Source organism: Macaca nemestrina, chromosome 13, assembly GCF_043159975.1.
Source record: "Macaca nemestrina isolate mMacNem1 chromosome 13, mMacNem.hap1, whole genome shotgun sequence".
Classification (NCBI taxonomy): Eukaryota; Metazoa; Chordata; class Mammalia; order Primates; family Cercopithecidae; genus Macaca; species Macaca nemestrina.
In genome coordinates, this window is record NC_092137.1 from 119015762 (window position 1) to 119030380 (window position 14619).

At 39.0% G+C, this 14619-nt stretch overlaps 1 protein-coding gene across 7 annotated transcripts in view; it reads left to right on the top strand.

Annotated features, from left to right (window-relative positions):
- Nucleotides 1-14619, top strand: part of LOC105490094 (ALF transcription elongation factor 3) — a 620895-nt gene that overhangs the window by 414021 nt on the left and 192255 nt on the right. For all 7 annotated transcript variants that reach the window (XM_071077266.1, XM_071077269.1, XM_071077264.1 and 4 more), the window contains one exon: nucleotides 10917-10968. In XM_071077266.1, coding sequence (XP_070933367.1) covers nucleotides 10917-10968 — 52 coding nt within the window. The remainder of the gene's footprint in view (nucleotides 1-10916; nucleotides 10969-14619) is intronic.

Below are 14619 nucleotides of genomic sequence, written 5' to 3' on the forward strand. Positions count from 1 at the left end.
TATTTAACCTGCAAACCAAATGTGGAGAACATCTTACAAACCAAGTTAAAAATAGAATATGAATATTATTAGTTAATCCAAAAGAATTAAAGAAGAGAAAATGAAACAGAGTATATGGGAAAATATAGTAGCATAAATTAAATCAGTAATTTAAAGGCCGGGCGTGGTGGCTCACGCCTGTAATCCCAGCAGTTTGGGAGGCTGAGGTGGGCAGATCACTTGAGGCCAGGAGTTCGAGACAAGCCTGGCCAACATGGTGAAACCCCATCTGTACTAAAAATATAAAAATTAGCCGGGTGTGGTGGCGCGTGCCTGTAGTCGCAGCTACTGAGGAGGCTGAGGCAGGAGACTCGCTTGAACCCGGGAGGCGGAGGTTGCAGTGAGCCAAGATTGCACCACTGCACTCCAGCCTGGGCAGCAGAGTGAGACTGTCTCACAGAAAAAAAAAAAAAAAATCAGTAATTTAAACAAATGGATTAGATGCAATGATTCAGTAACAAATAATGGCCAAATGGATTAAAAAATAAAACTCTAGCTCTGTGCTATTAGAATGACACATTTAGAAATTAAAGATTCAGAAAATTTGAAAGGAAAAAGGATAGGAAAATATATGCCAACCAAATACTGCTGAAAAAGAAGATGATATATGTATTCTTATACCAGAAAAATAAACTTTAAGCAAAAAGCATTACTACAGTTAAAAAGGGTCACTACCCAAGGTACGACTTACCATATGGACAAAATAATTGGATATATGTAAATTCCAAATAACATAGCTTCAAATTTTTAAAAGTAAAAATCACTAAATTACATGGAGAAATGTATTATCTTAATGGGAGATGTAAACATAAATTCGTAACTGTTATATCATGCAAACAGAAAAAATGGTAAGGATACATAAGATTCAAACAACACAATGAGCGAGACTATATTACCCAACAGCTGCAGAATATGCATTATTTTCAAGCAGACAGGGAACAGTTATGAAAATTGACAACTACTGGACCATAAAGCAAGTTTCAACAAATTTTTAAAGAGAAAAATATTGAGCTTCAGCACAGCAAAAGAAACTACCATCAGAGTGAACAGGCAACCTACAGAATGGGAGAAAATTTTTGCAATCTACTCATCTGACAAAGGGCTAAGATCCAGAACCTACAAAGAACTCAAACAAATTTACAAGAAAAAAACAAACAATCAAAAAGTGGGCAAAGGATATGAACAGACATTTCTCAAAAGAAGACAGGCATACAGCCAACAGAGACATGAAAAAATGCTCATCATCACTGGCCATCAGAGAAATGCAAATCAAAACCACAATGAGATACCATCTCACACCAGTTAGAATGGCGATCATTAAAAAGTCAGGAAACAACAGGTGCTGGAGAGGATGTGGAGAAATAGGAACACTTTTACACTGTTGGTGGGATTGTAAACTAGTTCAACCATTATGGAAAACAGTATGGCGATTCCTCAAGGATCTAGAACTAGATGTACCATATGACCTAGCCATCCCATTACTGGGTATATACCCAGAGGATTATAAATCATGCTGCTATAAAGACACATGCACACGTATGTTTATTGCGGCACTATTCACAATAGCAAAGACTTGGAATCAACCCACATGTCCATCAGTGACAGACTGGATTAAGAAAATGTGGCACATATATACCATGGAATACTATGCAGCCATAAAAAAGGATGAGTTTGTGTCCTTTGTAGGGATATGGATGCAGCTGGAAACCATCATTCTTAGCAAACTATCACAAGAACAGAAAACCAAACACCGCATGTTCTCACTCATAGGTGGGAACTGAACAATGAGATCACTTGGACTCGGGAAGGGGAACATCACACACCGGGGCCTATCATGGGGAGGGGGGAGGGGGGAGGGATTGCATTGGGAGTTATACCTGATGTAAATGACGAGTTGATGGGTGCTGACGAGTTGATGGGTGCAGCACACCAACATGGCACAAGTATACATATGTAACAAACCTGCACGTTATGCACATGTACCCTAGAACTTAAAGTATAATAATAATAAAAAATAAATAAATAAATTAAGATAAAAATATTATATTGACCATGATCTCCAACCACAATATGATTAAATTAGAAGTTGATAATGAAAATATGACTAGTAGGGAAAACACATGTTTAGAAATTAAGAATCTCTTCAGATATTAGTAAATATTTGGGACTGAAAGGTAATAGAAATACCTAATATTAAAACTGGAGGAAGAAACTAAATTAGAGGGAAAATTGCAGCTTTCCCTCTAAAATACTCATACTAGAAGCCGGGTGCAGTGTGTAATCCAAGCACTTTGGGAGGCTGAGGTGGACAGATCAATTGAGGTCAGGAATTCGAGACCAGCCTGGCCAAAATGGTGAAGCCCCGTCTCTACTGAAAATACAAAATTGAGTTGGGTGTGGTGGCGGGCACCTGTAGTCCCAGCTACTCGGGAGACTGAGACAGGAGAATCGCTTGAGCCTGGGAGGCGGATGTTACAGTGAGCCAAGATCCCACCACCGCACTCCAGCCTGGATGACAGAGTGAGACTTCGTCTGTAAATAAGTAAAGAAATGCCTCATACTAGAAAACAAAAAAATTAATGAACTAAGCATCCATCTTAAGAGCTGAAAGAAGAGAAAATAAACCCAGAACAAATGGAAAAGAGATTTACAAAACAAAGACAAAAGCAGAAATTAGTAAAATAGCAAAGATAAAAGTTTAAATGTCAATGGAGCCAAAAGTGTATTCATTGAAGATATAATACAGTTGACACACTTTCCAGAGAGATTGGTCAGGACAAAAAGAGAAAAGGCACAAATAAATAATATTAGGAATCAAAAAGGGAAAAAATGTGATGCAGATCAAGAACAAAAATATGAGCAAAATTGTGCCAAAATGTTTTCAAAACTAGATGAAATGACTGTGATTAAAATGATTCTTCAGGCATTATATGTATATATGTAGATGTTTTATATGAAATTTACATATAAATATAACCTGAATAATCTTATAACCATTTTAACAATTGGCCCAGTAATTTTTTAAAAATCATTCCACACACACAATTTCAAGGCTAGACATTTTTACCAGGGATTCTACCAAATTCACAGGAAGAGGTAATTCCAAACCTACACCCTTCTTCAGATAGTTAGAAAAAGCCAGCGGTTCTCAACTCATTCTGTCAAGGCAGTATAACTTTGATATCAAAACTTGACAAGCCAATACAAGAAAAATAATTTACAGGTATCATTCATGATCATAAATGTAAACATTCTAGGTCAAATATTTGTAAATTCCATCCAGCAAAGTACAAAATATATTTTAAAATATAACTCATAATTAAGAAATTGCACCTATTTTAGGAATTCAAAATTGGATTCTTTTTATAATATTAACATGATTAATTATATTAAAATATTAAAGGAGAAAAATATGATTGTTTCAATAAGTTAAGAAAAAGCATTTGATAAAATTCACTATACATGATTTAAAGGAAAAATAGCAAATCAGGAATAGAAGCCCACTTCATTAACACAATAACAGTATCTGCCAAAAGAACTCAAAACAACCATCCTATTTAGTGTTGAAACATTTGCAGCTTTCCCCTCAAGATGAGGAACAAGACATGAGTTCCACTTTTATGCAACATTATCCTGGACATCCTTGGTCGAGGCAATAAACTAAGAAAAAAAAGTATCTGTTAGGAGAAAAAAATTCATTTTCTCAAATTATCTTGTCTATGCGGAAAACTCAAAAGAATCAACAGACTAATTATTAGGATTAATAAGAAAATTTAGCAAGATTTCTGTATACACAATTTCATTTCCCTACACTAACAACTGAAACCTATAGTTTAATACAACTTTTAATGTTAGCATAAAAATATAACTTACTAAGCAATAACCCTGTCAAAAGATGTGTTAAGACCTCTATGGAGAAACTTAACCAACTATTGAAATATGTTAAGACAGGTCAAAATAAGTGGAGATGCCTAATACCAAGTACGTGAATTGGAAGATGCAATGTTGTGAAGATACAAGTTTTCTCCAAGTATCTGTAGATTTAGTACAGCTCCAATCAAATTTCCAACTTGTGTGTATGTGGAAATTGACAAACTGATGATACTCAAATTTATACAATAGAACAAAGAGCTAGGAATAGCTCAGATGTTCCTGAAGAGCAAGGTTGGAGCTTTGCCTTACCAATATTTTTAAAATACATATTAAAGCTTAGTAATGAGGGCGGTAATAGACAAATTGAGCAATGAAAGCGATTGCATAGAGACCTGGAAGCAGATCCACAGGTGTTTGAAAACTGGACTCATGGCAGAGATGATGATGTAGATCAATGGAGAAAGAATGGACTTTGAGTACCATAATAACTGGTTATTTCTAGGGAGAAAAACGAAACTAGCTCCTACCTCACACCATATACAAAAACCAATGCAGGTGTTTTTTAAAGATCAGTAAAAGTATATGCTTTTAGAAGACAGTATAAAACATTTTTCTGATGTTTTTCTTAAATCACAAAAAGTGTGAAATAAAGAAAATGATCTGTAAATTTGAGTACATTAAAATTAAGAACAATATTATCCAAAGATAACAGAGAAGGTAAAAAGGCTAACAATGGGAAAAGTTTTTTTGTTTTTTTTTTTTGTTTTTGAGACGGAGTCTCGCTCTGTTGCCCAGGCTGGAGTGCAGTGGCCCAATCTCGGCTCACTGCAACCTCCGCCTCCTGGGTTCAAATGATTCTCATGTCTCAGCCTTTCTAGTATCAGCCTTTATAGTAGCTGAGACTACAAGGCACCTGCCACCACGCCTGGCTAATTTTTGGGGGGGTTTGTTTTTGCATTTTTAGTAGAGATGGGGTTTCACTGTGTTAGCCAGGATGGTCTCCATCTCCTGACCTCATTATCTGCCTGCCTCAGCTTCCCAAAGTGCTGGGATTACAGGCGTGAGCCACCACACCAGCCAAGTTTTATCTGTATATTGAAAAGTTATACACACACACACACACACGACTATATGTATGCCTCTTATTGAGACAATAAAATGTTTCTATGAATAAGAAATTAATACTAAAAAATAATTTTTAAGATACGACACAGAAGAGCAAGCACAAAATATTTACCTCATTAGTGCTCAGAGAAATGCAAACAACACAACAAAATGTTATTTGACGTTGTTAAATTAGAAAAACCTTTAAAACCTTGATCATAACGAGTGTTGGTGTGGAGGTGAATCAGTTGGAAGTCTCAGGTACTGTCTGGGGAGTGTTAATTTGGAAATCAGTTTTGGATTCCCTGCTCCAGTTGGCCATATGGAAGTCTTAAGGCCCAGAACTCCTAACATGTGCGTGAGGAAGCGTGTTCATGAATGTTTTCTGTTCTGTTGTTCATAATGGAAAAAATCTAAATGTCCATCAGGAGAAGAACAAATAAGAAACTCTGGTATATTTATACAATAAAGTATTGCACAGCAGTGAAGATGAACAAACTGTAGCTACATGCAGTATGATGGCTAAATCTAAAATTCATAACGCTGCATGATAGAAGTGAGTCTCAGAAGAATGCCTAGGTATGGTTAGAGTCGTATGAAGTTTAGAAACAACAGTGACCAAAAAAGAGTTAATTTATTAATACACACATAGGTGGTTAAAAAGAAAAAAAAAAAAAAAAAACTCTCCAGAAAACAAAGAGAATGATTGGCACACAATTCTTTTTTTTTTTTTTTTTTTTTTTTTGAGACGGAGTCTCACTCTGTCGCCCAGGCTGGAGTGCAGTGGTGCGATCTCGGCTCACTGCAAGCTCTGCCTCCCTGGTTCATGCCATTCTCCTGCCTCAGCCTCTCAAGCAGCTGGGACTACAGGTGACCGCCACCATGCCTAGGTGATTTTTTTGTATTTTTAGTAGAGACGGGGTTTCACCATGTTAGCCAAGATGGTCTCGATCTCCTGACCTCGTGATCCACCTGCCGCGGCCTCCCAAAGTGCTGGAATTACAGGCGTGAGCCACCGCGCCCAGCCACAATTGTTTGACCAGTAGCTGGTGGGAAGGGCGGGAAGAGATGGAAGCCAGTGAAGGCACGTTTGATGATGTTCCATCCCTGGCCTGGAAGGTGTTTTCACAGTTCATTCATTTTACTGCTTTGAAAGTGTCTATGTACATTTCATGTAAATATACATTTTATGTTCACTAAATGTGTACTCGATATAACACTATTTTAGGGAGAACATAACCTTAACTTGAGACAAACCCGTGACGTGGCGGAACATAACAATGAGAATTCATTTAACATAAATGTCAGGAACATTTGCACTCATTCCACCTTAGGGACATTCAGGTCTACTTCTGTTCAGGTCTACTCAGGCTGCTTTGTTCTTTAGTGACTAATATTTATATTGTCACAATATTGCAAATTCTCATTATTGGCTTACAGTTTTTTACTTGACCTATAGGCAAGACCAAAAATTAAATTATTAACTAAATTAATATTAAGGAGGATGACTCAATAGTTACTGAACAGGATATAAGTATTTTAAATCTTGGTGATATAAAAGGAAAGATATAGCTGTGATGGGGAGGCGGGAGGGAAGGATAGATGGGTGAGTTTCAGAAAAGATACTGTCAGAAGGTGATTAATCAAGAGAAATAAGATTAAATATATTTAAAGTTACAAATGCCCACTAGAGGCACTAAAAGTAATAACAGAACTAATGAAAATTATAAGTGGGGGGGAGAATATTAAATACCTGGCCTCCGTCTAAAGTTGGTACATCTAGAAATAAAAACACATTGGCTGGACACGGTAGCTCACACCTGTAATCCCAGCACTTTGGGAAGCCAAGGAGGGCAGGTTACTTGAGGCCAGGAGTTTGAGAGCAGCCTGGCTAACACGGTGAAACCCCGTCTCTACTAAAAATACAAAAATTAGCGAGGCGTGATGGCATGTACCTATTATCCCTGCTACTCAGGAGGCTGAGGCAGGAGAATCATGTGAGATCACCCGGGAGGCAGGGATTGCAGTAAGCCGAGATCACACCACTGCACTCCAGCCTGGACACCAGAGTGAGACTCTATCTCAAAAAAGGAAAAACACGTCACTTAGACTAATGATTGAAGGACTAACAGAATTTTTTTTTTAAAAAGCAAGCAAAGTCATTACCTTTTCTTTTCTGTTCATTTTTTTAAAACCATAAACATGGATTGCTTTTAATATAACTATGTAGAAACATTGCAGCATATGGCCGGGCACGGTGGCTCACACCTGTAATCTCAGCACTTTGGGAGGCTGAGGCAGACAGATCACAAGGTCAGGAGTTGGAGACCGGCCTGGCCAATATGGTGAAACCCTGTCTCTACTAAAAATACAAACATTAGCCGGGCATGGTGGCGTGCACCTGTAGTGCCAGCTACTCGGGAGGCTGAGGCAAGAGAATCACTTGAACCCAGGAGGCAGAAGTTGCAGTGAAGAGAGTGCACCATTGCACTCCAGCCTGGGCGACAGAGTGAGACTTCATCTCAAAAACAAAACAAAAAAAGTTGCGGTATAGCAAAACTTCCCTCTGCAGAATTCAGTTTAATGAAGGATTGTTTTGATTTCCTTTTCAAAAAACATATTTAGTCCCTATATGACACTATTGATGGAAAGCAAGATACTCCAACAGTGCAGTCCATTTAAATGTTTAAAGAGCATGAATTCCACATTATTTATCTTTATGCTCCCAACAGCACCCAACGTAGAAGTCCTCTATACATTGAGTTAAAAAGGTAACTGTTATAATTTTTTTAAGTGACCTACTGGAGTCAGCAAGCTGTTTCATGCCTCAAACTGTATATTCTATTTCACTGGCGAGGGTACCTTACCCATCTTTTCCCACTGCAGCATGGGATTCTGTATTAGTGACAGATCGTCGGAACAGGAGACACATACTGAGCACCTAGTATATGTTAGGCAATGTGGAAGGCCCAGTCAGACAAATATGGACTGTCAAATTGAAAGTGGATAATACATATAGATGCAAAGATTTTACATATATTTACATATATACATATACATGTGCATATATAGTTCTTTCTGTGGCTCATTTTTTCCCCTCTTCCTCTCTGTAATTGTATTTCCACATGTAAAATGGCTTCGCTGCACCCAGCTTATTAGTGACCGATGCAGGTTCCCTCCCAAAGAGACTCGTGTGGTATCCATCATGAAAACAGCTGACACAAACAGGAGGACCCTGGAGAACTCTCTTTGGATGGTGGGGCGGGACGAGAAACATCTCCTGTGCACCCAACTGAAAAAAAACAAAAATCGTACTAATGTTCTAGAATGTTCCATTACATTCATCATTTTCCCTTGGGTCCTAATAAAGAGAAAATAATTCTCAATGGTGTATGCACTTAAACATTTCAAGTTAACTTCAGAAATTGCATCACCTAACATTTCAAGATGTTGGGGGAAATTTTGTGTTTTAATCTTTCTGAAGGACAAAAATACTTTTAACCCCATCTCATTCCTGACCTGCTTACTTTTCCCCCCACAGAAAGGCAAATTCGTTATCAGCACTGAAGTTGCTGAGAACACTCCCTCTCAGACTGTTCGCCATGTCCTGTTCAGCCCCACTACATCCTTCCTATTTGCCAGAACCTATTCTGTTTGCCCTGTTGCCACAACATAAGTGCTACTAAGAACAAAGATAATCAGCTGCGCATCTGTCCCTGTGCTGAAGCCGGCCCAAGACTTGGGCAGCGTTATTGGTCAAGGCGAAACATATTTCTTCAAACATCCAAACAGTGCCTTCGTTTTTATTTTCAGTTTCCTGTTTTCTGACATAAATTCTTTGGGAATTTTACCATTGCCTGCCGCTTCCAAGTCTGCTGTTTTACATTCTTCATTAAGATGGGATGTGGTGACTACTGGAGGCTAGAGACTGGGGAAAGTAACCAATTTCACCAAATTAAAGGAGGTTGGGGAAAAGGATCCATATATTTGAGGAAAAAAATGTACTTCCATTTAGTTTTGTCTTATATAATGCAGGTGTTATAACTCTCTGTTTCAGGATTACAGGAGGGATTGTGGTTAGTCCATGGAAAAAATGTTACTGCAAAGTACTAAATTATTTTCCATCACTGAAGCCAGTTGAACAGGCCTTACTAGCCTCCTAAATGAGTGCACCACAGACCTTGCCTGGAAGACAAAAGAAAATACACAAGAAGGAGCTGTAAAGCAAGTTTATTAATTTGCTACTTTAGACTTTATTCCAGCATGGTTTTATATGTATTGAGGCCCTGTCTAATCAATGTTTGTTATCAAGGCAGTTAAAATAGATTTTGTGACTTTTTTGTTTTTCCCCTCATCTGACCAGCTTTTAGCCAAAGTCACTCATAGTTGTTCTGGCACTGGATAAATGTCTGAGATAGATGTACGAACTGTAGAAACTGTGTCTTCTTTTTCTCACAACTCTTTATCCCTATAAGAAAAAGAGAAGGAAATATAAAGTTTGCTTTTGAGTTCAGTTTGGGCAGTACCTTTGGGATATGTTCATTATGTAATTGAGGGAGTCATTCCTGGGACTAGGTGAACACAAGCTAATGTTGACAGCTGACAAAAGGGGTATGGTACAATGTGTGGGCCCGAGGACCTGAGCAGTAGACCAAGAGATTCTAGAGATCTCCAGGCCTGACTTGAAAGAGCACAGCAAAGCAAGTTACTACCACAGACCTATTTCTTGCAACTCACAGCCTTCTCTGGGGTGTACTAGCTCTGCACAACCATCAGGAAACACACAAGCCCACAGTCTCAGTTATCAGTGACTTCTTCCATCGCCAAGCCTCAAGGAAATACAAAGAAAGTCCTTACAAAATGAGGATGCATGGTTCAAACCACCAATTGATTAAGGATTGGGAATTACATTAAGCCTACCGCAAACTACAAGAAGTGAACTGGTTCCAAGCTCCTCCAACTACATACTACTTGTTAATTCCTCAATGATCACAGCCCACAGAAGCGTTTCCTTAACTAGCCTTTCGGATGGTCAGAAAGGATTTCTGGTTTATATCTCATTCTGCTTTAAGCTTTGGGCCCCAGAACCTGCCACCAGGGCTCTCCATGGGGTATAAGAAAGGGGGGATCTTGGGACCTACAGTGCAACCTCAGTGTTCTGTAAAAATTCTCTCCTCCTGGCCGGACGGGGGCTCACGCCTGTAATTCCAACACTTTGAGAGGCCGAGGCGGGCAGATCACTTGAAGTCAGTTCAAGACCAGCCTGGCCCACATGATGAAACCCCGTCTCTACAAAAAATTAGCCAGGTGTGGTGTCAGGTGCCTGTCATCCCAGCTACTCGGGAGGCTGAGACAGGAGAATTGCTTGCACCCGGTAGGTGGAGGTTGCAGCGAGCCGAGCTTGTGCCACTGCACTCCAGCCTGGACAACAGAGTGAGACTTTGTCTCAAAAAAAAAAAAAAAAAAAAAATCTTTCCTCCAAGTCCTGATTCAGCCTGACCTGGTTTGGCTTGTGTTAGCAGAAGCAATCAAAGTTCAAAGTGCCTTGGATCTAGAATGCCAATGGGTTTATTTCCTGAAATTTTCTGTAAAGTGAAGTGGAAGGAAACAGGTTCCATCTGTAAGATATTCATCTTCTGGTAAGGTCTCCACTGCAAGCCTCTGGTTGTTTGCAAATAGCTCCTCGGTACCTACTCACAGATCTGTGCCTGGGCAATTCTGTTGCAGAGAAGAAATTATTTTGCAAATCGGGTTCTCAGACAATAAAAGATGTTTGAAAAGCCTCCTGCTACACATTTTGAAAGATTGTTAATGGGAGCATGGAAATATATTTAATCTCTCTTAAATTTTAAAGACTGTAAGACTCATATGTCGGTACTTTTTTCTGCTTCCTTTTTAAGAGAAAGGCGATGCAGAGCCAGAGAGTCCAGACAATGGCACATCAAATACATCGTAAGTCTCTTTCGTTTTTCTATCAGAGATGCCTCTTCTTAAATATGCCTCATAAAATGAGATAGTGCGAGTATCTTGTAATAGTAATAATGATGATGGAAGGAAGCCCATGGTTCTCTTTTCTCATGATAATGTCTTTTTAAATGCTTTGGGTGCAGATGCATTTTGAGGGCTTTTTTATGCTTTAGCAGAGTAAGAGGAATCTTGAAAAATGCAGATGCTTCTCTTTATGAAGTAGAAATGTAATGAGATTTGAGCACGTGTGCTGGGGGGATTTGGTTGGAGATTTTCAGCATTGTCTTAAGAATTACAGAACTTTTCACACTTAAACTGGGAAGTGTACTGTCCCACACCGCTGTGCAGTAACAGGGTCACTTCAGAAGCTTGCCATCTGCAACCTCACCTTGGAATTATGTGAAAAGTACAATGATCGGTATCTATGGAATCTCCAGAGTTTATTTTTTTGAATTAACAAAAGCAGTTTTAAAAACATAAGAAAAGGCCCTTATAAAACATGTGCTCCTCACTCTGTGTTTTGTCTGTTTCTTCTCAATATTCAAGGAATCCAAATGTATTTTTACTGATTAATTTGATGCCAAATTGATATACCAACATTTAAATTAAAAAATTCATGAGCTAACACGTGACTTTATTTTAGCTCCGTAAGAGTCAGTAACAGGTTTGCTCCTTAAAAATCTTTATTTTTATCACTTATGAGCAGTGGCGTGTGTTTTCTTATTATAAGACAGGCTTTGTAAATTTATCTGTATGGGGATCAGTGTTCTTATTACGAAGCATTTTTTAAGTGCTATTGATTGGAAATCAGTTTGCAGTAAAATATTGAGTGTCTTATTTTGCCCAAAATCTGCTTCTTGGTCTAGAAAGATCCTTTGGCTTAAATAGGAGAGATGTATATTTCATAAGAGATATGAATATATGTTTGTCTTTCGTAAGATACTTCCCTAAAAGTTCTAAATAGTTCCATTGTCCTGCTTTCAGATGATATAATGAATGTGACTGGTCTTAAATGGTTAAAATATTACTAATTTTTAATTTTTGTGTGTTGTAAAATATAATGGGAAAGGCTTTTAATGCCATCTGGAGGCATTCTAGAGAACTGAAAAGGGTAGAATCATTGGAAATTCAGTTCTTTTGAGTAACATTAGAAACTGCATAAAAATTCATGCGACCAGAATGTAAGCTATTTGGGGGAAGTTGTATTTTTTAATAAATTATTTTATAAAAGTTTTAATTGTAGAAACATTTTTTTTCAAATTCTCAATAATGAAATTATTTTAAAGACTGATAAAGAACGTAAAAAGTATGTTGGAAAGTGACTAGCATCCTACGTTTAATTTTACGTATTTTAAAATCACATTCAGTAGGCACCCTTTTGGTTAGGACAGTTGGAAGTGCTTTTAAAGTTCTCCTTCCCTCACGTATTTCTAAACAGTCCATTCCCAGCCAGTCTCAATGGCTCACACCTGTAATCCCAACACTTTGGGAGGCCGAGGCAGGTGGATCACTTCAGACCAGGAGTTTGAGACCAGCCTGGCCAACATGGCAAAACCTCGTCTCTACTAAAAATAAAAAATTAGCCAGGCGTGGTGGCACACACCTGTAATCCCAGCTACTCGGGAGGCTGAGACACAAGAATGGCTTAAACCCAAGATCATGCCACTGCACTCCAGCCTGAGTGACGGAGTAAGACTCTGTCTCAAAAATAATAAATAAAAAAATAAAAAGTGTATTCCCTAAAAGCATTGGTTTGCTTTACTCTGTACCTTATTTCTTACCATATTTATAAAAGTAAGTATATTGGCCAGGCATAGTGGCTCACGCCTGTAATCCCAGCCCTTTGAGAGGCCAAAGCAGGCAGATCACGAGGTCAGGAGATCAAAACCAGCCTGGCCAACATGCTGAAACCCTGTCTCCACTAAAAATACAAAAAAATATATATATATATATTAGCTGGGTGTGGTGGCACACACCTGTAATCTCAGCTACTCAGGAGGCTGAGGCAGGAGAATCACTTGAACCCGGGAGGTGGAGGTTGCAGTGAGCAGAGATCACGCCACTGCACTCCAGCCTGGGCAACAGAGGGAGACTCCATCTCAAAAAAAAAAAAAAAAAAAAAAAATATATATATATATGTGTGTATATATATATATATATATATATATGTTGTCTGAGGAATTACTTTTAAACCCTCTGGAAATATAAAAACAATGGGAGCTTGAAGCATCACCCCATATTCCTGCCTCTTTGAGCAAAGCAGTTTCTTAGGCACCTGCCTCTTAAACTAGAAATAACAGGTTGCAAGCATCTCTCCTAAAAGTGGAGAATTCTGAACTTGAAACCACTCAAGAGACCTCTAACAGAGGTTCTGTTATAATTGGTATGAGGTGCAGTATGTTACGGATAAAGAGTGAGATTCAGAATGCCTTCGATTTGTGTAGCATTTTACATTCTTATGTGCAGCATCTATCTGAGCTTCTTTAGGTAGGTAGGATAGAGATAATATCCGCATATTATGGATAAGGAATCTGAGGATCAGAAAGATCACTCCAGGCCAGGTGCGGTGTCTCACACCCATAATCCCAGCACTTTGGAGGCCGGGGCGGGTGGATCACCTGAAGTCAGAAGTTTGAAACCAGCCTGGCCAACATGGCGAAACCCCATCTCTACTAAAAATACAAAAATTAGCTGAGTGTGGTGGCACGTGCCTGCAATCCCAGCTACTGGGGAGGCTGAGGCAGGAAAATCACTTGAACCTGGGAGGCAGAGGTTGCAGTGAGCTAAGATTGTACCACTGCACACCAGCCTAGGCAACAGAGTAAGACTCCATCTCAAAAAAAAAAAAAAAGAAAAGAAAAAAGCGTCATTCCACGTAAGTGAGGAGTTAGAGCATAAACCTTCTGATTTTTACCCATTTTCCATACTAAGGTGGGTGTGGGTCTCAAGAGACAAACTAAGACCATGAGTCACAATAAGTAGGAAAATTGGGAGCAGAGGATTTGTTAAGTGGGAAGCATGTTAGTTTGGTAGGGCTGCCAGAACAAAGTACCAGCAAGTAGGTGGCAAGAGTAACAGAAATTTATTTTCTCATGGTTCCGGAGGCTGGAAGTCCCAGTCAGGGTGTCAGCAGGGTTGGTTGCTTCTGGGAGATGTAAAGAGAGGAGTTGTCCCAGGCCTCTCTTCGCTTGTATTTGACCATCTCCTCCCGACATGTCCTGACGCAGTCTCTCTGTGCACGTCTATCTCTGTGTCTGTTTGTATAAGGTCAGCATTCATATTGGATTAGGGCCCACCCTAATGACCTCGTTTTAACTTCATTACCTCTGTAAAGACCCTGTCTCTGAATAAAGTCACATTCTGAGACACTGGAAGTTAGGGTTTCAACATATGAATTTTGGGAAGAAATAGTTTGGCCCATAACATTAAGGGGCAGAGTAATCAGAATGATTCAGGAGTCAGGTAAACAGAACCAGGGGTATACAGATTTATGAAAATGGGAAAAGAGGAGACAGCCTAAGTAAAACATGAAACATGATGGGCTCCATGGCAGCTGAAGGAGTGGAGCAGAGCAAAGAAAATGGGGCTAGCAAGCATGGGGCATTAGGAAAGATGCATCTTTCACATTCATGGTGT